The following is a 23,930-nucleotide window of genomic DNA, read 5'->3' as shown; positions in this document are numbered from 1 at the left end:
CCTGCTTTTTACAAGAAATTATTTCTAGGATTCGAACACGTGACCTTTTGGTCACAAAGCAATAACTTTATCGTTGCACCAAGACTCCCTTTCGATTTCATATTGAAAATGTCAAACATCTGATTTCATATCAATGATACACTACTCATGGACTTGTAATAAATGGAACCATCAATTTCATATCATATTTAAATAGTTATCCATCACTAATTATTAAAAACAAAATGTTCTTGAAAATACAGAAACCAAAATAGCTCTTTTTTCCATTTCACTTGGGTGAGAACAAGTGCCACATAGACTGAAAGCCTGACCTTTGTTCTCAGTTGCATTACAGATGAGGCAACAAAACATTTAGGTTTCGTATTTTCGGATCTGTAGCCACTACCAGAATCGAATTCTAGAACACACATTAGATGACAGGGTGAGAAGATACCAGCTAGCCCCTGTTTCATTCCTTGATTCAACTCATGATGAACATCGACGCCAGACATGTATGATGCACTTCGCTGAAGACTTTTTCGAGTTAGAGCAACTTCAATATGCTTCCTTTCAGTCTCAGAAGTGTAGGCCAGCTCAAGTATCAGCACACTGTTCGACCGAAGCATATGGAAGCAATGTAGAGATTTTTTGCCCATTTTTCCTGTAAAAAAAATGCAGAGTACTTAAATGCACAACAAATTTCTTCATAAAGGCCGATGATAAAATATGGTATCGAGATATGGTCTTACTGTTTCTGAGTGCACTTTCACCATACAAAGTTGTTCTAGGTTTATTAACTGTGCCATGAGGATTTTCTACCTATTCACAAATTTTTAACAGTCAGATTCTGTGAATGGTTCTTTTACTCGATGGGTGGGTATATGTAACTTCGGGTAAGCAAAACTAATTAATGCTATACGACAGCAAGGTTTAACATCTTGATGGGAGAACCAGTGTTGATTCCAGGTCAAAATGAGTTCGAAATAATGTGAACCCGTCGACAAATGATAGAAGTTAGCACAGGTCATTCGTGTCAAGCTGGCAACAATTGTGGAGAGGGAGCAAAGAAAAACTAACAAGAGATGATGGAAGCGACTTGACCATGTCAAATTGGCACCGCTAGCAACCGAGGGAGGAGAATAAGATGCGGCAGAGGAAGTAGGGAGATGAGGGAAGACAACAATTGTGGCTGCACGGTTGGTTGGTAGGGGTTCACCGGAGAAGCATGTTGTCCTTGACAACCACCACAAACATCTACAGACTCTTCTCTATCATTCCCCGTCTAAATAGTAGCCAGAGAGTAGATTTGAAGGGAGGCTTTCATCGTGGTGTCACACAAGCGGTTGTGATCAGTACCAGCAAGATGACATCAAAATTCAAAACATTGTATGGAAGCTAAAATTCTCAGAGCAGATGGAGCAATTGTCATATAGCAGATTCATCTGAAACATTATACTAAACAACACGTCAGACTAATTAAAGGCTGAAACCTGATATCTAATTCTTCAATTGTTAGTTGTAGCTACAATAACTTAGTTACCTTTACAGGCAAAATAACTAGATTAGGATATTAAACCATCTGAATGCAATAAACAAGCAATTACTAACTACAAAATTATATCTGAGTACAACATCAAACAAAGCACATGCATAGTAGTTTAGGGGAGTTGGGAGTTCATGAGTTTAAGACCAAGTATTGTGAGAATTGAAGAAGCATGGATCAAAAAAGAAAGTAGATGAGTGCAAAAATATTCGTCAAATGAAAGCATGTGCTTAGTGCTACTATTGACTCCACAATTGTTGGTATCCACTATCCAGAAAGCAAACAAGGTATCCATAATAGAAATTAGATCTGTTATTATATAAACTTAACCATGATGGGCATAATAGAAATTAGATCTGTTATTATATAAACTTAATCATAATGGGTATTCACCTTCACGTGATTGCTTGGGAAGGAAGAAGTTCGAAGTGTTTCCTGTGTCTCATCCATCATTTTCCTTTTTGGTATGCTCAAAATCAAAGCGGCTTGATCAGGAGTAGCCGCAGTAGAAGTTATTCTATAACCTCTTTCCCATCTTTGATGGATACCTTCACTGGGATAAAGGAAATCCAATTCTACTACCTGATTACAAGAGAAAATCCATCAACAATTATGACAGTTTACACAATCAACTTGCAAATATCAACAATGTGTTTGTCGATTTAGTCAATTACGTATCGACACCTCCAACTAGATAGGTCAGTTCCTAGTAATTCAGATGCAGCAAGTTAAAGCCGCCAATAACCAAAATGCTTTCCCCAGATTACTTACAGAAAGGAAATCAAAAGTTATCAAAAACAAACTAAGCAAATTCCAATTTCAAATTAATCGCATTGAGAAAATTTTGATCAATATATAGACCAAGAATGAATATATATTAACTGCATACAAGAGAGTTAAAGCACATTAAAAGAAAAGTTTATTTACATTAAGCATGGTAACAACAGTAGTAGACCAGCATTAAATGCATACAGATTGGAAGGAAAACACAATTCTCTTTTACATCTCGGCACACAAAGAGGACAAAGTATTCTTCTAGTTAACATACCAATCATAAAGCGACTTTTAGGTAAATAACCAATTTTGCATATGAGAAATGTATTTAGTTGAGAAAGCAGTAATATTTGAATAACAAAGGATTTTCTTATGGCACAATTTGATAATACCTGGTTAGAGTAGCCAGAGTTCCTTGACATGACTACCCCCCAGCGACTCCCTGCCGTAGTCATGGATGTAACATGAAATCCTTCTTTCCACTTCTTATTGATCCACTTAAAAGGAAATGATTCACTAACTTTATAGGATTGCTGAGTATAAGTGGTTCCTACAAAAATCAGAAAACGTAGCAAGAAAACAGCTCATTGCCAAGTAAAAGATCTCCAACGTGAAACAAAGTATATTGTTTTAGCATATTTGGCAGGGTAAAAAATCATACATGACAGGTGCATGCGTAAGGTAAATCTAGCATCCACATTAATGAAATATTAAGCAGGAACTAATAAGCAAGATCCATAAGACCAAGATGTGCTTCAAATGTTATTAGTGAAGCAAAAACAGCTCATCATGTGACTGAAACATCAGCCCTGTTTTGCTATACTTGTTTGTAAAAGACAGCCCGGTTCACAAGGCTCCCACCAATGCGTGGTCCCGGGAAGGGTCATACCACTAAATTATCAGTTAGCACATCACTGCCACGTATCATGTAAAGTGGCAGTATCATTCAAAAAATTACCAGCCTGATTGTAATTCTTATTATTTTCATTAACTGCGAATGTATAATCCTTATTGCCTCTTGAGATCTCTCCTATCTAACAGAAAAGAAGCTAATATTTACTTCAAGAAAAATAGCTCTCCTAATTTTTGTTGTAACCCTTGTTCACTTCACTTCTGTGCCAAATTACACCATGTAATCTTGTTTGAGATAAAAGACAAGTAGTTGGCTGATGGGAATTGATCCTGTCCGAACCAGAAGTCAACAGACGCTGGGCACGTGACGCTCCAAGGCTCGCTGATGTAGGTCTCCAACTAGTGTCGAGATGCTCCGGCTATCCTGCACAGAAGTCGAGCCGGGAAGGGGATTCCCAGCGACGACCCTCCGACGCTCAAGTCAGGTAAATCACGATGAACAAGGTGGCTCCAGAAGTCTCAGAGTACATACCAGAATCCCTTGTCGATGAAACCTGAGGTTCTTTATATAGAGCTGTGAAAGGTTTGGGCACGCGTACCAAGGTGCATAAGTGTCCCCTGTCCTATCCTAGGTATGCGGCTGTCAGAAAGCTTACCTGTCCTTTCCTAGGTACGCGGCTGTCAGAAAGTTTACCTGACCCATATCGCTACAGTCAAAGCATGCCCTCGATGGGACAGCAGAATCCCCTGTCACAAGATTTGGAGCATGACACACACGTGAAACCTACAGGTTGTCAGAGAAAGAAATCCTCTGGCCCTTTCCTTTGCTCCAAACTTGTAGTCCGAGCGGAAATATACATAAACATCCGACCGGACATCCGCAGTGGTTTACTTGTGCTTTGTGGAGACTAACAAACAGGGGTGCTTTATGACTGTGATCGGTCAAAAGGTCAGCTCGGTCCATGACCTTTTTAACTGAGCGTCGGAACCCCGATTTGACAGGGTGCCTACCAACTATAAGTGCAAACCGGCCGGACCCTTCCGGGTACTCGATTCCATCGGCCGGCCGGCAGTCCAGTCGGACCGGCCATCTATGGCCGTCCGTCCGGTCGGACCACACTCTCCTCTGGGTGGGCGGCTGCTCCCTGAAAAAACCCCTTTTTACAAAAAAGCCCTCCCCCTTATATCTCTTTACCGGATCACAAGCCTCCCCTTCGAGTCTAGTCGAAGGAGGCGCATAGTCCGACTGACTGGACTGTGAGTCTAGCCGAACGGCTCTTCCATGCTAATCTCCTCCGCCCGGTCAGCGGCAGAGGTATCCTTGAATGAATCAATGATGGCTTTCGCCGGATCTCCTTGCGTTCTGCGCCAATCTTCGACATCAATGTCGATCATACCTTCATTAAATGCTCCGAATGATTGACTGCCACGTGGAGCAATGCCATCAGAGTACGGAGGCGGTTGCATGATATTTTGATGTGACCGAAGCAATTCGAAATAAACGGCTAGATGTATGCATTGATTCCCGTGACCTGGATCCGACGGTGGAGGCCGACCGGCCCTCACCCTATAAATTCTTCGTTTCCTTCTCGCCTTCACACGCCTCCGTTACCTCTACTGTTGCTCTCTGCGCTGTGGAGCTCCGGCGATCTTGTTGCTGCCTTCTGACGCTCTCCGGCGCCTTTCCTCGATTCATCTCCCCTCAGTAAGGTTTTAGATCTCTCCTCCTTCCTTTCCGGTATCTAATCCGTATTTCTTCCCCTAGCTCGAGTCTTTGAAATTCCATTCCTTCGTCTTTGGAACTTCCTTTTTGATTTCTTCTGCCCCGATCATGGCCAGTTCTTCTCATCCCGAAGAACAATCCTTAGGCCCATGGTATACTACCATGCGATCTCGTTTCGAACAACGGGATTTTGATATTTTGGCTGACAATTTCGAAATCCCCGAGGATATCGAAGTTCGCCTAGCTGGTCCTGCCGCTCGGCCACACAGACCGCCGCGCGGTGGTTTCTGTGTCTTTCGCGACCAATTTACCGCCGGTCTGCGGTTCCCCGTCCATCCTTTTATAGCAGACGTCTGCAATTATTTTGGCGTGCCGCTCGGAAGTTTAGTACCAAACACCTTCCGTCTCCTCTGCGGCGTTGTCGTTTTGTTCAAGATTCACAACATTCCCCTCCGACCGGAGGTCTTCTTTTATTTCTATTATCCTAAGCAAGCCGAGCCGGCACCTTTATGTTCCAAGCTCGGCCCGGTTTGGTCTTCTTCAATAAACTACCCACTTCCAATAAACATTGGAAGGACTATTATTTCTACCTCCGCATGCCCAGTCCCAAACTTTCCGACCCAGTGGCAAGTCGGTCTACCTCCCTCCCGAATGAAGAAATTCAAGACCCGACCGGACTTCACGCCGCAAATGTACTAGCCGGTCTACGACTTGACATCAACAAGCTTCTTCACGAGGGAGTGATGTACATTTTTGGGCTAAGTCCTATACAGACCCCACTTCCGACCGGCTTCGGTAAGAACTTTGCTTTGGCACTTGCTTTAATTGCTAACTGATTTCTTTTTCTCTTCATGCAGCTGACATCGTCATGGACTCGGTGATGGCCTTAAGAGAAAGGCAGCGGCGGCAAAGGAAATGAAGGCGCTGGGTATTCACCGGTCGGTTCTCACGAAGGAGAAAGCGGCACCAGTGAATCGGCCGCTCAGGCCTCTCAACAGCAGGTGGACAGCGGGCTACCCCTCCAGGGAACCAACGGCCCCGAGGAAGGGTCCGTTCGGGAGGAGGATCAGCCGCTGGCAACCACTCGGGGAAAAGCGCCAATGGCGGAAGCCATTTCATCCGACCGGACGCCCTCTGATCGGGACGAGCCGGAAGCCCCCACTGAAGCTGTTCCAATCAGCACCCTCCCCCCGCTCGTCGATCAGTCCAGCGTTCGACCATCCATTCGCGATCTTCCGCGCCGGCACAATACGGGTTACTCTTCATCTTCCGATGAAGAGTTGCTGGTGACCGGACGACCGTGCCCGAGCACACTGTTACTTTGAAAGGGCCCCTCGCCGAGATGTGGGCCGACGCTCGGCGCGCGTAGCACTGATCCCTCTCCGAACTTAGCCAACAGCCACATGCAAGCTGCTATTTGTTTTACCTAAAATATTTCCGCTCGGCTTAACAACTGCGCCTTCTCGTTTGAGGTGGGTGGAAGAGATAGCAGTTTCCAACCGTCTAGCTATGGCGGACGAGGAGATAAGGCAACTGCGGGCGGCAGGTGGTCCGAGCGGCTCCCAGGGACCTTCCTACTCCGAGCTGCAAAAAGAGTGAAGAAAACTCAAACTCTGCTAGCTGCTGAGCGGAAGAAAACACACCCTAGCCGAGTCCGAGCGACAGGTCAAGTCGCTTGACACAAAGATAACTCTGGCCACCACTCGGAAGAACACAGCCATCTCCGATCTGGAGAAGAAAAACGTGGAGGCCCGGGGCCTGGAGTTGAAGATAAAGGAGCTGACGGAGCAGCTCGATCGGGAGAAGGCAGGCCGCTCGGCCGATGCGGAGAAGATTGAACGTCTGAATGAGGCCCTGACAAGCTCCCAGGCAACCTTCAAGGAATACCGGGATGCCGAGCCGAGCCGAGTCGCCGCTCTCCGACAAAGTTACATCCGATCGCCCGAGTTCTCGGAGAAAATTTGCGAGCGGATGTACTCGGCTTTCGACCTGGCAATTACGGCCACTATGACCTATCTGAAGTCGAAGGGCCTTCTTCCGGAGTTCACCAATATTCCAGCCGGCGATCAAGTGGAGCTCCTGAGCAACATTCCGAGGGACCTCTACGACTACATCGAGTCGCTCGGCTGAACATGAACCTTTTTGTACTTAGGCCACTCGACCTAAGGTTCTAATTTTAATGAAATGCTTTCCTTTCGTGTACTCTATCTTTTTGCACTGTTCCCTGGCTAACACTTGTACGGTCCGCTCGTCTTCTATCACATCATACCTTGGGCATTCGAGGTGCATTCTTCCAGAATGAAGTGTTTTCCCCAGCTCTTCCGTCCGGCCGAATATCAATCTGGGCTGCTAGCCAGAATCGCTCGCTATAAGCCGATCCGAACCTTTTATACCTCGAGTCCGATCGGAAAATAGCTTCGGTCTGACAATCGGCGGGGAATACGAATAATCGCAGTGTCGACGATATTCCGCTCGGAGGGTTTATAGACGCCGGCTCGTCTCTTGATTTTTAACGACGGTGCTCGTCGGTATTCCGCTCGGAGGGTTTATAGACGCCGGCTCGTCTCTTGATTTTTAACGACGGAGCTCGTCGGTATTCCGCTCGGAGGGTTTATAGACGCCGGCTCGTCTCTTGATTTTTAACGACGGTGCTCGTCGGCGCGGATATTTATAGCCGGTCGGCGCGGCTCTCGATCTTTAACGACGGAGCTCGTCGGTCTTCCGCTCGGAGGGTTTATAGACGCCGGCTCGTCTCTTGATCTTTAACGACGGTGCTCGTCGGTCTTCCGCTCGGAGGGTTTATAGACGCCGGCTCGTCTCTTGATCTTTAACGACGGTGCTCGTCGGTCTTCCGCTCGGAGGGTTTATAGACGCCGGCTCGTCTCTTGATTTTTAACGACGGTGCTCGTCGGTCTTCCGCTCGGAGGGTTTATAGACGCCGGCTCGTCTCTTGATCTTTAACGACGGTGCTCGTCGGTCTTCCGCTCGGAGGGTTTATAGACGCCGGCTCGTCTCTTGATTTTTAACGACGGTGCTCGTCGGTCTTCCGCTCGGAGGGTTTATAGACGCCGGCTCGTCTCTTGATTTTTAACGACGGTGCTCGTCGGCGCGGATATTTATAGCCGGTCGGCGCGGCTCTGCGGTTTAACGTCTGGGCTAGACGGCCGTCAAGGCTAATTTTGACACTTCCGTTCGGAGTTGCTCTTCGCCTTTCCCCCAGCTTGGATAATGCCTTCCTGGCCGCACGGCTCAGGATCTACTTCATCGAGTATTTTGGCTCGGATAATATACCTCCGTTCGAAGGGTACGGGGCCTTCGATCTTCGAGCGTTTGGCTTGACCAATTTAATTCCGGCCGAACGGCACGGGTTATTTGCCAAGGCTCCACATAAACCTCCCGGCCGATCGGCTCGGGGGCCTTCGATTTACGATGATAATGCCTTATATTCGCTCTTTTGACTTTTCATCTCTGCATTTCAAGTATTTAGTGAAAAATGAAATACAGGTGATTCATGATACACCTTTCACCCCGGTAAGGTGGAGGTGGTTCGCGCTCACGGCTATCTAGGCGTCCGTCCTCATCCTCCGATGTCTGGCCCGGAGCTTTCGATGATTTTGAAAGGGCCCGCCCATGGCGCTTCACATCGTCGACCGGCTTGACTTTCTTCGAGACAAGATCGCCGACTTGGAACGATCTGGCGACGGTTGTAGTTTTGCTTCATCCGATGCCGGTATCAGCCGAACGGAAGCCTTTGCCCTCTCTTCTTCTACCAAGTCCAGCTCCATGTTTCTTCGTTCGGTGTTGTCATCATCATAGCTCTGGATCCTGGCTGACTCAACGCCGACTTCGACCGGTATGACAGCCTCACCGCCATATACCAAATGGAACGGTGTGACTCCCGTCCCTTCTTTTGGCGTCGTTCGGATAGCCCACAAGGCGCTCGGCACTTCATCCGGCCAACTCCCTCCCAAATGGTCGAGCCGAGCGCGCAGAATACGAAGAATCTCCCGGTTGGCGACTTCAGCTTGACCGTTGCTCTGAGGATAGGCTACGGACGTGAAATGTTGCTCCGTGCCGTAGGTTTTGCACCAAGCCGCCAACATCTCCCCTGTAACCGGCCGCCCGGTGTCGGACACTGGTCGGCGAGGGATGCCGAACCGACAAATGATGTGCTGCCAGATGAATTTTTTAACCATTTGCTCAGTGATCTTTGCCAGCGGCTCGGCCTCCACCCACTTGGAGAAATAATCTACCGCCACTAGTAAAAATTTCCTCTGCCCGGTCGCCATCGGAAATGGACCCACAATATCCATTCCCCACTGATCGAACGGACATGAGATGGTTGATGCCTTCATCTCCTCTGCCGGTCGGTGGGAGAAGTTGTGATACTTCTGGCATGAAAGGCATGTAGATACTGTCCGAGCGGCAAAAGTATCCGGCCAAGAGGATCTTCTTGGCTAACGAGCGTCCGCCCGGATGACCTCCACATGATCCTTGATGTACTTCCTGGAGGATGTAAGCTGAGTCCTCCGAGCTCACACATTTTAGCAGAGGACGCGAGAAAGCTTTCTTGTAAAGCTGATCTCCGATGAGTGTAAACCGACCGGCTCTTCTTCTGAGGAGCCGGGCTGCATATTCATCGGATGGTGTGGTGCCCGAACGGAGGAATTCTATAATAGGTGTCCTCCAGTCACTTGGAAACGCGAGGCCTTGCATCCGGTCGACATGCGCCACCATCAGCGTTTTTTCAATTGGCTGCTGAATGGCGACCGGCGTTATTGAGCTCGCGAGTTTGGCCAACTCATCGGCCGCCTGGTTCTCCGTTCGGGGAATCTTCTGGATAAGCACTTCTCGGAAAGTAGCTTTGAGTTTTTCAAAGGCCTCAGCGTAGAGTTTAAGCCGAACACAGTTGATTTCAAAGGTGCCGGAAAGTTGCTGAGCGACCTGTGAATCCGAATAGAGAGTTACCCGACCGGCCCCCACATGTCGTGCCGCTTGTAATCCGGCTATAAGGGCCTCATACTCGCCTCGTTGTTGGTGGCCTTGTAGTCCAGCAGGACGGATAGGTGCATCTTTTCTTCTTGCGGTGAGATAAGTAATATCGATCCCTCGAGTCGAGTGGAAGACCCATCCATATATCTTCTCCAGGTTCTGGCCTCTGCACTTGGTCACAAAATCAGCCAAGGATTGGGCTTTAATCGCCGGGCTGGTAATCTGGATGTCGAACTCGCCGTCCACTGATAAGCCGTCCGGACGCTCGGATTCAACAGGACTCTTCAGTGGACCGTCGGAGACAATGATTGTGTGGGCCGAAATACGGTCGAGGCGCGGCGGCTAGAACCAATGAGGCCAACTTCTGAGCCGGTGTGGCGAGATTCATCTTCAAAATATGGCTCGGAAAATACAGTGCTCTTGCGTTCGCCCTCAAGTCTTGAGCCTACGTACTCGATTGACGACAAATACATATCTGATGACTCGCCTCCGATCGGCTTGGCCAGTCAGGCAGGAATTCAGATATGTTTTCAACTCTTGAATGCTCGGTCACACTCTTCGTTCCACTGGAACTTAGTAGCTTGCGTAGGATCTTGAAGAATGGCAGGCTCGGCGGGTTTGGAGATGAATCTGGACAAAGCGGTTATCCGACCGGTCAACCGTTGCACTTCCCTTGTGTTTCGGGAGGAAGCATGTCTTGCAGAGCTTTCACCTTGTTGGGATTTGCTTCGATCCCCGCTCGGTCACTATATACCCCAAGACGCCCTCCTTTAGCTCCGAACAGGCATTTCGGGATTTAGCTTGACTCCATATTTGCGAGATGTTCGGAAGGTTTCTTCCATATCCTTGAAAAGATCGGCGCTCGGACGGATTTGATAAGAATGTCGCCCACGTAAACTTCGGTTCATCCGATCTGCTCCTTGAATACCTTGTTCATCACCGATAGGTGGCCCGGCGTTCTTCATCGAGCGGCATCACATTGCAATATGCGTCGGCCGTTACTGACTCACCTTTTCTTGATCTTGGCGAGCGGTGGTGATAGCCACGGTAGGCGTCGAGCATGCAATTAACTCACACCGTAGAGTCCACCGGTGATCTATCCAAGGCGGAGGATAAAAATCTTTGGGACATGCTTTGTTTAAGTCCCGAAAGTCAATGCAAACTCGCCACTTGCCGCCGGCTTGGAGACCAATACCACGTTGGCTAGCCAGCTCGGGAACTGCACCTCGGCTCGTCGGTCTTCCGCTCGGATTATGGCATTCGCTCGGCGCTAAAATCTCTTTTTTTCGCTTCATGGCCGAGCGTCAGGTCGGACATGCAACTCATGTTGCGCTAGGCTAGGCGAAATTCCGGGCAACTCGTGTGTCGACCAAACAAAGACATCATGATTTTCTGGAGGCATTGGATCGCCTTCTTCTTCTGTTTTTCCTCTAGATCCGAGGCGATGAAAGTGGTGGCCTCCGATCGGGTCGGATGGATCTGAACTTTCTCCTTTTCATCATAAATTAAAGCGGAGGTTTCTCGGTTATGGCGTGTACCTCGATTCGGGGACCTTCCGAGCAAGAATCTGCTCGGATCATCTCTATATAGCAACGCCGAGTCGCTAGTTGATCTCCCGCACTTCTCCACTTTGTCCTCCACGGAAATTTTATCTTACGGTGGAAGGTTGAGACAACCGCGCCCGGTCGTCCCAAAATGACGTTGTAGGATGAGGAGAGTCAACCACCACAGTTGTTGTCTGGTCCTCTGGCGGCTCTTCTCCCGAGGTGGCCAACGGATTTGTCCGACCGGTGAACTTCATTGCTCGTAAACCCGTAGAGGGGGTCGTCAGCAGCTCGGCTCGGTCAATTTGCACGGTGATCGAACGCCTTCTTGAATAGTATGTTGACCGAGCTCCCCGTGTCAACAAATATGCGGTGAATGGTGTAATTTGCTATTACCGCTTTAATGAGCGTCGTCGTGGGGTACTTCTACTCCCCAAGTCTCCGGGCCCGAAAGTGATTTCGGTCCACTTGCCCGCTCTTGGCTACAATGGATCTGCGGCTGCCGGACGCTCGCCTTTCTTGCTCGGTTGGAGTCTCCTCCGGTCGGCCCACCAGCAATAACGTTGATTTCGCCCCGGGAAGTATTGCTCCTGTTTTCTTCCTCCCGAGTGGATGGTCGGGACCGTTCCCTGGACGTCCGGCGACTCTCCTGTCTTGGGGATCTATGCCGATCGGACGTCTGGTGATGTCGCCTCTCTATGCGGGTCCGGTCGGCTTCCTGGGTCCTTTGCCTCGTGCTGAGGGGAGGAGACCGTCGTTCGGCTCTCCGGGGAACAGGATTGGACACAAAGGGAAGGCTTCGGCAATCCCTCGTGTTGTGCGTATCCGTTTGGTGGAATTTGCAGAACATTGGGGTCCACCTCTTCTTTGGCTTGGGCCGAGCGGCACCCACTTCTTGCACGTGCGATCTGGTGTGGGGAGATCGAATCGCTTCAGCCCTTGGTCCTCTAGGTGGTTGCTGAGCGGAGTGTTGCTTCCGCTCGGCATGAACAAGTGCACGCTCGGTTGGAGCTTCTTTTTTCCGAGTAGCTTGCGCTTCTTCCACGTTTATGTATTCATTGGCCCGATGTAGCATGTGATCATAGTCTCGGGGCGGCTTTCGGATGAGCGACCTGAAGAAGTCCCCATCAACAAGGCCTTGTGTGAAGGCGTTCATCATCGTTTCCGATGTGGCTGTTGGGATGTCCATCGCCACTTGGTTGAATCGCTGGATGTAAGCTCGAAGCGATTCTTTTTGTTCTTGCTTGATGGCGAACAAGCTAACGCTTGTTTTCTGATAACGCCGACTGCTGGCGAAGTGGTGGAGGAAGGCCGTTCGGAAGTCCTTGAAGCTTGTGATGGATCCGTCCGGCAGTCTACGGAACCACCGCTGGGCCGATCCCGAGAGCGTGGTAAGGAAGACTCGGCACTTCACTCCATCAGTGTATTGGTGGAGCGTGGCGGTATTATCAAACTTACCCAAATGATCATCCGGGTCCGTTGTTCCATTATACTCGCCGATCGTAGGGGGCACGTAGTGCTTGGGCAGAGGATCTCGCAGAATGGCTTCCGAAAATTGGCGGTTGGTCCGCTCGGGAGATGAGTCCGTCCGGGGAGCTTTCCCCTTCCTGTCATCCCGCCTTGGCATTTCATCTGAGGAAGATCCTATATCTCTTCGGGCTGGCGTGGCTCCAGGGGTGCGAAATAAGGCCCGGTGGAATGCGACGGTGGCTGGCGCGCGGACGTTGCTTGTTGCTCCGCCCGCTCGGCGGATGCTTTTGCTTTGCTCCACGAGTTTGGCGGCCCTTATCTCGACCAGGCGTCGAGTTCCTCCCTAAGCGTCACGTGTCTTGTCGTCCGGCCTCGTCCATTGTCTCGCCGGATGCGGAGGCGTTCCCAGGCAGGCGCCGATTTGATCTGTCCGAACCAAGTCAGCAGCCGGGCACGTGACGCCCAAGGCTCGATGTAGGTCTCGACTAGTGTCGAGATGCTCGGCTATCCTGCGGAAGTCGAGCCGGGAAGGGATTCCCGACGACCCTCCGACGCTCAAGTCGGGTAAATCACGATGAACAAGGTGGCTCCAAGTCTCGAGTACATACGAATCCCTTGTCGATGAAACACGAGGTTCTTTATATAGTGTGAAAGGTTTGGGCACGCGTGCAAGGTGCATAAGTGTCCCGTCCTATCCTAGGTATGCGGTGTCGAAAGCTTACATCCTTTCCTAGGTCGGAAAGTTTACGACCCATATCGCTACTGATCAAAGCATGCCTCGATGGGACAGAATCCCTGTCACAAGATTTGGAGCATGACACACACGTGAAACCTACAGGTTGTCAGAGAAAGAAATCCTCTGGCCCTTTCCTTTGCTCCAAACTTGTAGTCCGAGCGGAAATATACATAAACATCCGACCGGACATCCGCAGTGGTTTACTTGTGCTTTGTGGAGACTAACAAACAGGGGTGCTTTATGACTGTGATCGGTCAAAAGGTCAGCTCGGTCCATGACCTTTTTAACTGAGCGTCGGAACCCCGATTTGACAGGGTGCCTACCAACTATAAGTGCAAACCGGCCGGACCCTTCCGGGTACTCGATTCCATCGGCCGGCCGGCAGTCCAGTCGGACCGGCCATCTATGGCCGTCCGTCCGGTCGGACCACACTCTCCTCTGGGTGGGCGGCTGTTCCGGTGACTTCCACTTGGCGTTGACTTTGCAAGAGAAGGGGGGGGCCCGCTCTTACTACCGGATCAGGAATCATGGTTGCTAAAGAAACAAGGTGTTATAAGGCAACAATGTCCCATAGTTAGACGCTTGCCAAAGCATTTCAAGGTGCTTATATGTAGTCAAAGTGAGCAAAGTTTCCACCCTTCAGTCCCACATTGCTAAGTGAGTCCCTCTTACATGCTTAGTATTAAAGGAACCTCCCTCAAATATCTTGCCATTTTGGCTTGGAATTTGCCTCTTGTGCTTCACAATATACATGTACACAACTTAAACATATCAATCAATCCTTATCTTCTAGATGCCAAAAATGAAACCTTTCTTTTAGGAAAATTTTCTCTTTTATTTTAAAAAACAAAACTTAAAAACTAAAAAGGAAATGTAAAACAAGTATTTAACGTTGATATTTTTGGCAGGTTTAAATTATTAAGGATGGCTAATGCAATAAATATTCATTTTTGTTTCTATTTTTATGGTTCTTTTTATTTTCTGAAAACTGCAAACTGAAAGTAGAAATTTTCATGAACCAAACAAGGTTGTTTTCCTACAGAATCCACTGTACATGATTTCATAGTCAGTAGTACATCAACAAAATGATTATCAAGTTAAATAGTTCATATCATAACCAAGATTAAACTTGCAAACTTTTGCTTGGGAATCTAAAATCAAGTTCATAGTTCATAACAGAAGGATAAAGTGATTATTCCGGCCAAAATGGTTGTCTATGTTCAGATGAGCCCATGTTTATTATCCCTTTTGCTTAACAGTTAACTAGTTACTACTTACTAGTCAGTGGACTCTCAACTAGTTCATCAGTCAGTATGCATGGGATGTTAAAGCCTGTATCACTTGATGGACCTAACATTGACCAATTGAAACAAAGTGTTTATTAGACCAAGCTCATACCAGCCAGATAGGAACATACCACATATCAGGTGTGTGGTACAAATTGCTGTTTTAATCCCTCGTAAACAATATGCCCATACAGTTTCAATTTTTGCATCAATAAATCGATGTCCATTCAATATTGGTACATAAGAGATGGCAAACCCTGAACAATCAAATATGTTCGTCTTATTTGTATAACTATCAGTTGGTTTTGCATACTACACGAATTCCATTTAGTTCCATATATGGTGGATCTCATATAGCCAAAAAACAGCATAATCAGCCACCACAGATCCATGACCAAAGTATATTAGAGTTGAAAATTAGGGGCCCGTGGAAACACCAATGAACTAATGCGCAAATTGAGCAGCAAAAATAAAAAGAATATTCTGAAAAATCCTTCAAGCAGAAAGCCCAAGTAAAAAAGAAAATTAACAGCTTAAAGATATGGCAACCAAGTCAACTAGTTGAACCAAATATTGAATGAAACAAAATAAACATAAAAACCACTGCTTGTCTTTCACACGCCAAATATTCCTTGTGACTATTAAAACGCAGATAAACTGCATGGAAGTCAGTTGCCACTGACCATTGACTCTAAAACGGAAGGTATGAGTTTTTGCATGTGGCAGTAATAATTATATGGATTGGATTCTCTAGGGAGCAAGTTAAAACATGCATCTTCAAGCTAACATTCACTACAAACCTTTGGACATCACAACTAATGAACTCCCATTGTTTGTACCAGCTATCGCACTTATATAGTAATTCTTCTCCCATTGCTCCATAATCCACTCCTATATTAAATAGAAAAACAAGATCCATAAATGTTCAAATCCATCACTTAAAATAAGAAAAGACTTGCATAATTTTAGTTGTGAATACCTTATGCAAGAATACAGGTGATATTTCATAAACCTGGGAAGAAAAGTTTGTTCCTGCATCCATAATAAGGGCCCAGAGATTTGAAGAAGATGCCACACAACTGATATATAGATTATCTTCCATTCCCTTTTCTATATGTTGTTGAAGTCTTCCATCTGCTACATTATAGTGGTATCTGAAAAGAAATTCATTAGAAGGTTGACTGAATTAACTATTATATGATAGATTAATTAACTATTATATGATAGATTTAGAAAATTAAGGTTGTAGTAATTATTAAATATAGTGAAGAAATCCAGCTGCAATTGTCCAACCAGTATTCTTTCCCTATCCAAAACAGCAATTCAGATCTAGTTATCTTCTTTACTAAATTTGCACCAGAAGCAAGCCTAGCAAGGTCATTTGGTGAGTCTACCTCTCAGTGACATACTCGCTGCACCCACAAATAAGCATTTTGTTCTCATTATCATAAAACAATGAGCATGCTATAAGGAAATCAAGCATTTAGTATAAGAACGATCTCCAATGGGTTGGGAATTAAATGATACATGGTTGATACATTGACAAACTGATCCATCATGCTTTGGAGTCTCCAGTTCAGATAAATCTCACACCAGAACTTTTGTATGATAAAACCAGTTATTTGACATTCATCCTCGTTATTATTGGTGTGCTGACCACACAAAGCTTGCATTTATACAATTTTTAGGAAATTCCTAAACAAATAAGCATAACTTCTCTGGAGCATGAATGTGTTTGCCATTTTCTGATTCTCTATTTTAAAGATACTATGTATAACTGCACATAGAAACAGTGTCCTCTCCTTTCTCCTCCACACTTTTTTCTCTCCCAATAAAATAACTAATTCTGTTTCACAGGTTAAAGTGTGGCCCTGACATAAAACCAGCTAATAGATGCGGCGAGTACCAACGTTGGATTTCACAAGCAGATCTGAACAACTTCCTGAGTAAATAAATGTATATTGTTATGCTAATTAGTGTTTCTGATCCAAATTTTGACAACTCAGGTAATTAGGGGTGGCAAAACTTTGAATTGCATGAGAGATAATTCAAATTTAAATTATGATCAGGAACATGATCGTGATTTAAGTTTGAATTATCTGCCTTGTGTTTTTAAAAAATAAAAATAAGGCAGATATTTCAAACTTATGATCATGAAGTTTAGAACATAGTTTTGTTCAGTTTATAGTCTTATATTATTGCACAATGATGAGAAAGAATAGGTCATGAGCAGAGCCAACGAAATATAATAATTTTTCATCATTTCAAATGTAGAAAGTAATAAAAGAAAATCAGCAAAAGTTAGCATGAATTTACAATCATGAAAAATTAGAAAATACAATGAAACACCATCCCACCAGGAGGGAAACACTCCAGAGAAATGGCAAGGATAGTACTACAGTACCAATGGTGCATCATTTAAACGGCAATAGAGCGTGAAAATGACAAGAGAGCACAAAAATAGAAACAATTTATGATTATTTTGTTCTCTACCTCTGTTTCATGGGTCTCCTAGCATTGTAAACAGAAATCCACTGACTTGCTGGGCTTCCTAATCGGAACTTTTTCTTAGGTTGCTCATCCTCTTCAAGGTTTACAAGCAATCGAGCTCGTTTCTGCCCAACCTAGATATTTGAACAATTACTAAATTCACAGGATTTTTAAAGGTAACATAACAAAATAATAGCTAATACAATGATGATGAGAAGCAGGGGAAAATAGCAGTAGTCAGGATAGTTCCAGAAACCTTTAGAGCTCCATCAATCCTGATAGGTCTCAAGAAAGTGCATGGGTTAATCAAACTATCAAAGAGAGAAATAAGCTTTGAATAATTTGGTTCTTCGTCGAATTTCATATTTGTCACAGCCTCTAGAAATTGTTTGAATGGGGCTGGACAGAGACAGCATAGTTGTTCTGCAGGCGAACCCATTTTCTTCTTACAAACAAGAAAGCTCTTGTTATCTCCCTGCCTTAAACTAAGTATCATTAGCACAACAGGAAACAAACCAGACAAGATAAAAGCCATATTTTGAAATATGTGCAAATTCTTATACCTGGTAACCTTGCCAAGGTAATCTTCCCCTAATGAGAAATATCAATGTGTAGGCTAATGATTCCAAGTCATCCCTCCTACTACCTGTACGTCCTAAATGTGCATGTACGCTTGCATACCTGATTGTTCCCCTGCAAACAAAAATTTTGTAATTCAAGGGACACCATAGCTCAAACAGAACAGATAAACAGTCACCTAAAAATATCCGGTCTTTGATCATATTCAACATGCTGGCCAGATGAAGTTTCTTTCCATCTTGATGCTGCATATTGTACATATATTCAATACTATTGATGAGAAAAAAATATATATATATAGATAACTAATATTGTCCCCTAAAAAAAATTTAAAAAAAAATCTGAGTATCAACATAGTTGTAAAAATGATTCTGGGTCCAAAGTCGAGACATACCCAAACCAAGATCAATAAGGAAAAGTTTCTTTTCATCAGCAGTTCCTGGCTGCCCGAGTAAAAAGTTCTCTGGTTTAATATCTCCATGCACAAATCTGATAGAGAAATCAAGTTATACTAAAAGGTAAGGCCATTAAGCTAACTGAATAAATGCTAATTAAATACCCTTCTGAGTGAAGTTTCTCCAGAATTGAAATGGCCTCCACAGCTATGCAGGCAGTCATATTTGGGGTCATTCTGTTTACAAGACTAGTCAGTAAATCACATAAGTACAATAGATCATCGATGTACCCATTAAAGCATAGAATGTTTATTACGTTTGACCAACAGAATTCCAGACATCCCAAAGACTAGGACCAAGCATATCCATAACCTGACAATTTTCATTTTAAAGTTAGTTTTGAACAAAATCAACAGAACAATCACCAAACAGAAAATCATATATTTCACTCACCAGAATATAATAATCTCCTTGACGTCCCTTATAGTGAACCCAAGGAATTCCATAGCACCCATTAAGAGTGCTTGTGACATGAATATATAGGTTAGACAGACTGATAAAATGAACATATGCCAAGTAAGTTAATTATAAAAATAGATGTCACTTACTTGTATACTTGCCACTCATATGGTGGGGCATAGTTGCAACCTTTACTACTTCGATGTTCGAATTTAAGAGCCACCTAGAAAAACAAGCATAAGATTTATTGTTTGAACTATGTAAAATTACACTAAGATCAACTAGAGATTATAACTTAAACCTCATAAGCATCTGGACCCATTCGTTCCGTTCCACCAGATACTCTACGGCCAACATACACTTGGCCAAAGCCTCCTTTCCCCAATTTCCTTTCTACCTTATATACAGGTGAATTACCTACTTGGACCTGTAAAACATACATGACAAAGCCTGAGTGATCACATGAAGTGACAATCAGAAACAATAGCTAATGGACTATTGCTCGTTTTTTAAGATGAAAATCACTACTAAAACTACTGAATCTAAATGAACCTGACTTTCATATTTCAGAATTCCACTTTACCTTGAAGAAAATATAGCAGTGATTCCAAGCAACTTGCAGTAACATTTACTGATGGTTGAATGATGTAGAAGCATGTGTGACTAAATTAAAACATTCACCATTTTCATTTACAAATGGGCAAGCACACATGATGCTAAGATTGCTTCTTATGACCCAGATGCTGCTGACTGGGAAAAAGGCAGCCTTTTCTGAGTAAGATATAGCTTGTTTGGAATAGAAGCTTTCTTTCCGAGCCAGAGTTTAAAGGAATCACGAGACCATGTTTCATTTCCTTGATGTTGAAATTATTTGTGTTATTTTGTTAGCTTAAGCTTATTCTTGTCCTAGTCATTACAATCATTGAAATAATAAGTTTGGTGATAATATCTTTTTGGCATGAAAGTATAATGTAATTATCTGCACTTTATGGATAAATAGCTTATCTAAGTTATGGTTGCACAATTAATCCATTTATAGAATTTTGTAGCATTTGGATGGTGCTCCTTTTGGTCAATGTGTAAAATTATTGATCCTGGTGGTTTGTTCACAAAAACATTGTATATCTTTAAATTGTGAGAGATTTTTCATTAATCATCTAAATGTGATGTCAAAATCATGAGTTTGTCCATAAAAAAATATTTAATAAGATTATTATGGAAGATATCACGAAAGCTTCAAACGCTTGATACGATCATGGCATTCCAGAAATATCTTTCTTTGAAAACTTCTCCTATGAATAACTTTCATGAGATTTTCAACTCAGATAAGAAACAGCAGTAATAGGATTTTGTATATGAAGAAAAGTAATGTAGAAGAATGGATAGTCTAAGTGATGAATACTGTGTTATCATGATTCATGATGATGTGCACCAAGATAACGATGGCAGTTCAGAAAATATTAATGGGAAATCATATGCATATATGATTAATATTTGTCATTCTTAATTAGGCAATATATGAATGTACATGGCAAACAGCATGTATTTTGTGCAAATAGTAATACATGAAGCAAATTACAAATCTAAATAACCACACAAAACACATTTTTGAATTCAAATTTGCATGAATATGCAGCCTTAAGGCAACTCTGTGGAGTTGGCATACACATAATGAAGCATGTTGGGAACAGCTACATATAAAGAAATTCCTCATCCATCAAAGCTAATTGCTAACTGTCTACTTAGTATACCGATTTAAACAAGAAATGAATTGTCTAACAAAGTGATTACCATATGCCCTAGCAAACTTAGTGTATGGCAGTTGTTCAATACAAAAACAACAACAACCAAGCCTTATCCCACTAGGCAGTTGTTCGATACAGAAAAAAAAAAAACACAAATCCAGCAATTCAAAAGAACTAGATGACAGCATATGCGAGAATGACAAGGTATGAAAAGACCGTGCAATTCAGCATGCAACCACCACAACATTTACTAACAAAAAATAAATAGGCATACCTGTTCAGGGACAGGAGTTGTAGTAGCTTCATCCTCAACTCCTATAGCCTTTTCAGCACTTCCACCATTCATTGCCAAATCTGCAAGTTTTGCAGGAATTCGCTCAGCTTCTTGGTTCAAAATGAAATCCTGTGCAACACCAGGCACAGGCTGAACGACTCCTCCTAGAGCAGCCCTAGGCAACATCTCGCAAGGCTGATCAGGAGGGTCTAAATCAATCAGCTGGATGCCTCTCCCTCTCCCACCAACTGCCCGACGGCCTGGTGCTGGTCGAGGCACTTTAGCTACTGCTGCAGTCTTGGAGGCTCTTCCCCTCCCAGCGACACCACGCCTTCGATTTGTGGCCGGCAATACCGGGCTTTCTGCTCGGAGCTGTGATGGAGCTGGAATATCTTCAAGTTTCTTTGATCTCAAACGACCTTGTCGCATTCCACTTTGCAGCTCAGGCATCCTATCCCCATACAAGTCAAACTCACACTAAGCTTGGGGAACTCCTGATCTCTTCATCCGGAGCATGATACAAAACCAATTTACACATTAGATTGCATGATAAATATAAACTATCAAGAAAAGAACGACCTGTGTCAGCTCAGAGGGTAAAACAAAGAGAAAGGAAAACAAGCAATGTCTATTGAATGGGCATAACACAAACACATCCCAGACAAGACTATAAAAACAGTTAAACAGCTATTGAGAATCTGATAAAGACATACTGGCACCAACAAAAAGAAGTAGCATGGCAATCACACAAAAAGAATCAGTGGGGAGACAAATAGTTCTCTCTGAGCTACGATAACACAATCAGACGGAATTTTCTTCTGACGGATAAATCAACGAACGGAAGAATCAAGCTTAAGATTTGTAAAGAAGTAACACTAGAAACGGCTCCTTTTACAACATATGCCTTTTAAAAGGAATCAAATGGAGGAGGGGGGAAAAAAGCAGAGGTATCTCTATTATCTGATGTCCCGATTTTGGAGCAAAAAAATGTACCTTTTCCCTAAAGAGCTCAACCACAACCAAAATCGGTAGCCACCAGAGACTAAAGTGATTGGACCTTCAATCAAGCCTAAATAGAGCGTCCAATAAAAAATCTAACCTTGGGACCGTACTAAGCATCTCTAGATTAATGAAACCACAAAGATGTAGGAAAAAAACAATCGGCTGTCCAACTTAACCTTCATCATCCCATCGAAGCGCCCAAAAAAAAACCGAATTTTTTTTCAAGTAATCCTGACATCCGCTCACTCAAAACCATCAATCTCAGCAACACGACGTGAATCCGCATACAAAAGTTCGAAAACATTTCTCTTAAAACCGGAAGATCGAGCTGGAATGCGTAGGCGGACGCGATCGGAATATGGAACACAAAAGATCGGATATCTTACTATGGAGATCCTGTACACCATGCCCGATTGCGCAGGTATCTCCGGCGACCAAGGCGGCGGCAGTGACCTGCGCGACAGTATGCGAGGGGAAGCTAAGCGCGGTGGTATCAGGCCGATGATAGGGTTTCCTAGGGAATCACAGAGGGAGGAGAGATCGAACGCGATAAGTGAACACAAGATCGGAAGAGAGAGTGAGGAGATGTAGGAGGAGGAGGAGGTGGTGGTGTTGGTGGTGGTCGTGGTGGTGGAGGAGGAGGAGGAGGTGGAGCTCCTTGGAGGAAATTTTATTTTGTGCTCTGCCCACAATTCATGCATGCATAGGGTGGGCCATCGGCTACGTGGCCCTTATTATCACCGTTGGATGGTCACTATTGTGCTTGATTGATTTGATTTGTTTCATTCAATTTTTAGGGCATGGGTTATTTATTGTTATTTTATTTTCTGACAAACATATGCATTTTTATAAAAATAAAAGCATATGGTTGAATTTGGATTTACTATTTTTATCTTCAAATCTTAAAAAAAAATCAATATTATTAAAAGTAAGTAATCACTAAAAATATTTTTTTTGATATTTTAACAAATTCAACATAAATTTCCAACAATCTCTAAAATTTATTAAAAAATGTTACAAAGAATATCGTAACTCTCCGACTCTATATTTCATAATTCATTCAATTTCCTATAAAGGTTATAAGAAAACCTATATTTTCTCTTTCCCATTGGTTCAACTTGGAATAAGCACACGAATTAGTCTTTCATGCACATCAGGGTCATCTCAAGATTCCCCGAGACCTAGATAAAAATAAATAAATAAAAAATCCTTTAATATATTTTTAAAAAATTTTCTCAAGTTTTTTTTCATTTGAATTTAGGATTGAGAATGACTGGTTTAAAAAAAATTGATTTATTTTTTTTAAAACAAAATATTATTTTTATATAAAATTTCGTTTTCTCGCTAATATTTGGATATATATTTTTTAACACTGTTAAATTATTTAATATTTTTGAGACATTGAACGTAAATAAATTTTATTAATTTTAATTTTGAATTTTTTTACGAAGCATTTTACTTTACGTTGTGTATATAAAAAAAATCTCTGTAATGTGTAAATAGGAATAATGAATTAATTAATAAGATGTCATTAATGAGTTAGCATGATATTTATTAATGTGTATATTATTATTAATTAATATTAATGACTCAATTTATTTTTTTAATATCTTTACTTAATTATTTGATCAATGGAATAATAATGGCCTATGACTAGAGCTAGGCCTGATATACATCCATGAGGATAAATCGTATAGTATTAATATAATTGACCAAGATGAATATTATTATCCTAACTAATCAAATAACTGAAATCAATCTAGGTAAAGTCTCAATCTCACATTAATTGATTATATTATAAAGGAGGAAAATATTGCATCAAGATGTTTCTATATAGAGGAGTCACAAAGAAAATATTATACCTCCTTTGTATACATATCCATGATGTCACCACATGTGACAAGCTGTTATGGCAGATGCATACAAGTGTTGAAGTCTAACAGTTAATAAGAAGTAATACATAACTTTTCATGCAATATTTTTCTTTTTCTTCCCTAGTATGCAACTACAATGCTTATAACAAGAATGAGTACAAATTCTACATTTAATTAGTTTATTGTCTTTATTCAAAAATATCATGTAGTTGT

At 43.5% G+C, this 23,930-nt stretch overlaps 1 protein-coding gene across 2 annotated transcripts; it reads right to left on the bottom strand.

The window, feature by feature from the left end:
• Positions 1-185: 185 nt before the first annotated feature.
• On the bottom strand, positions 186-22,495 carry LOC122027570 (casein kinase 1-like protein HD16). 2 transcript variants are annotated; one of them, XM_042586558.1, is made up of 17 exons: positions 22,230-22,495; positions 20,842-21,342; positions 19,124-19,249; positions 18,972-19,045; positions 18,817-18,886; positions 18,680-18,735; positions 18,528-18,599; positions 18,363-18,457; positions 18,147-18,213; positions 17,953-18,082; positions 17,646-17,864; positions 17,393-17,523; positions 15,879-16,053; positions 15,700-15,790; positions 2,689-2,846; positions 1,916-2,104; positions 186-640 (listed from the first exon to the last, which is right to left on the bottom strand). In XM_042586558.1, exons 2-17 carry the CDS (start codon positions 21,289-21,291, stop codon positions 581-583), a joined length of 2,163 nt encoding a protein of 720 aa, XP_042442492.1. In that variant the 5' UTR covers positions 21,292-21,342; positions 22,230-22,495; the 3' UTR covers positions 186-580. The 2 variants fall into 2 exon arrangements, with proteins under 2 accessions (XP_042442492.1, XP_042442496.1); XM_042586562.1 differs by lacking the exon at positions 22,230-22,495 and adding an exon at positions 21,555-21,806.
• Positions 22,496-23,930: the final 1,435 nt, after the last annotated feature.

Source organism: Zingiber officinale, chromosome 1A (genome assembly GCF_018446385.1).
Source record: "Zingiber officinale cultivar Zhangliang chromosome 1A, Zo_v1.1, whole genome shotgun sequence".
NCBI lineage: Eukaryota > Viridiplantae > Streptophyta > Magnoliopsida > Zingiberales > Zingiberaceae > Zingiber > Zingiber officinale.
Note: the sequence above shows the minus strand (reverse complement) of the source record. Positions and strands in the feature narration are given on the sequence as shown.

Coding starts and splice junctions, on each gene's coding strand:
- LOC122027570 (XM_042586558.1), bottom strand. CDS start 21,291: ATGCCTGAGCTGCAAAGTGGAATGCGACAAGGTCGTTTGAGATCAAAG. Junction 18,736..18,816: donor AAGGAGATTATTATATTCTG/GTGAGTGAAATA, acceptor GAAAATTGTCAG/GTTATGGATATGCTTGGTCC. Junction 18,600..18,679: donor TGGAATTCTGTTGGTCAAAC/GTAATAAACATT, acceptor TCTTGTAAACAG/AATGACCCCAAATATGACTG.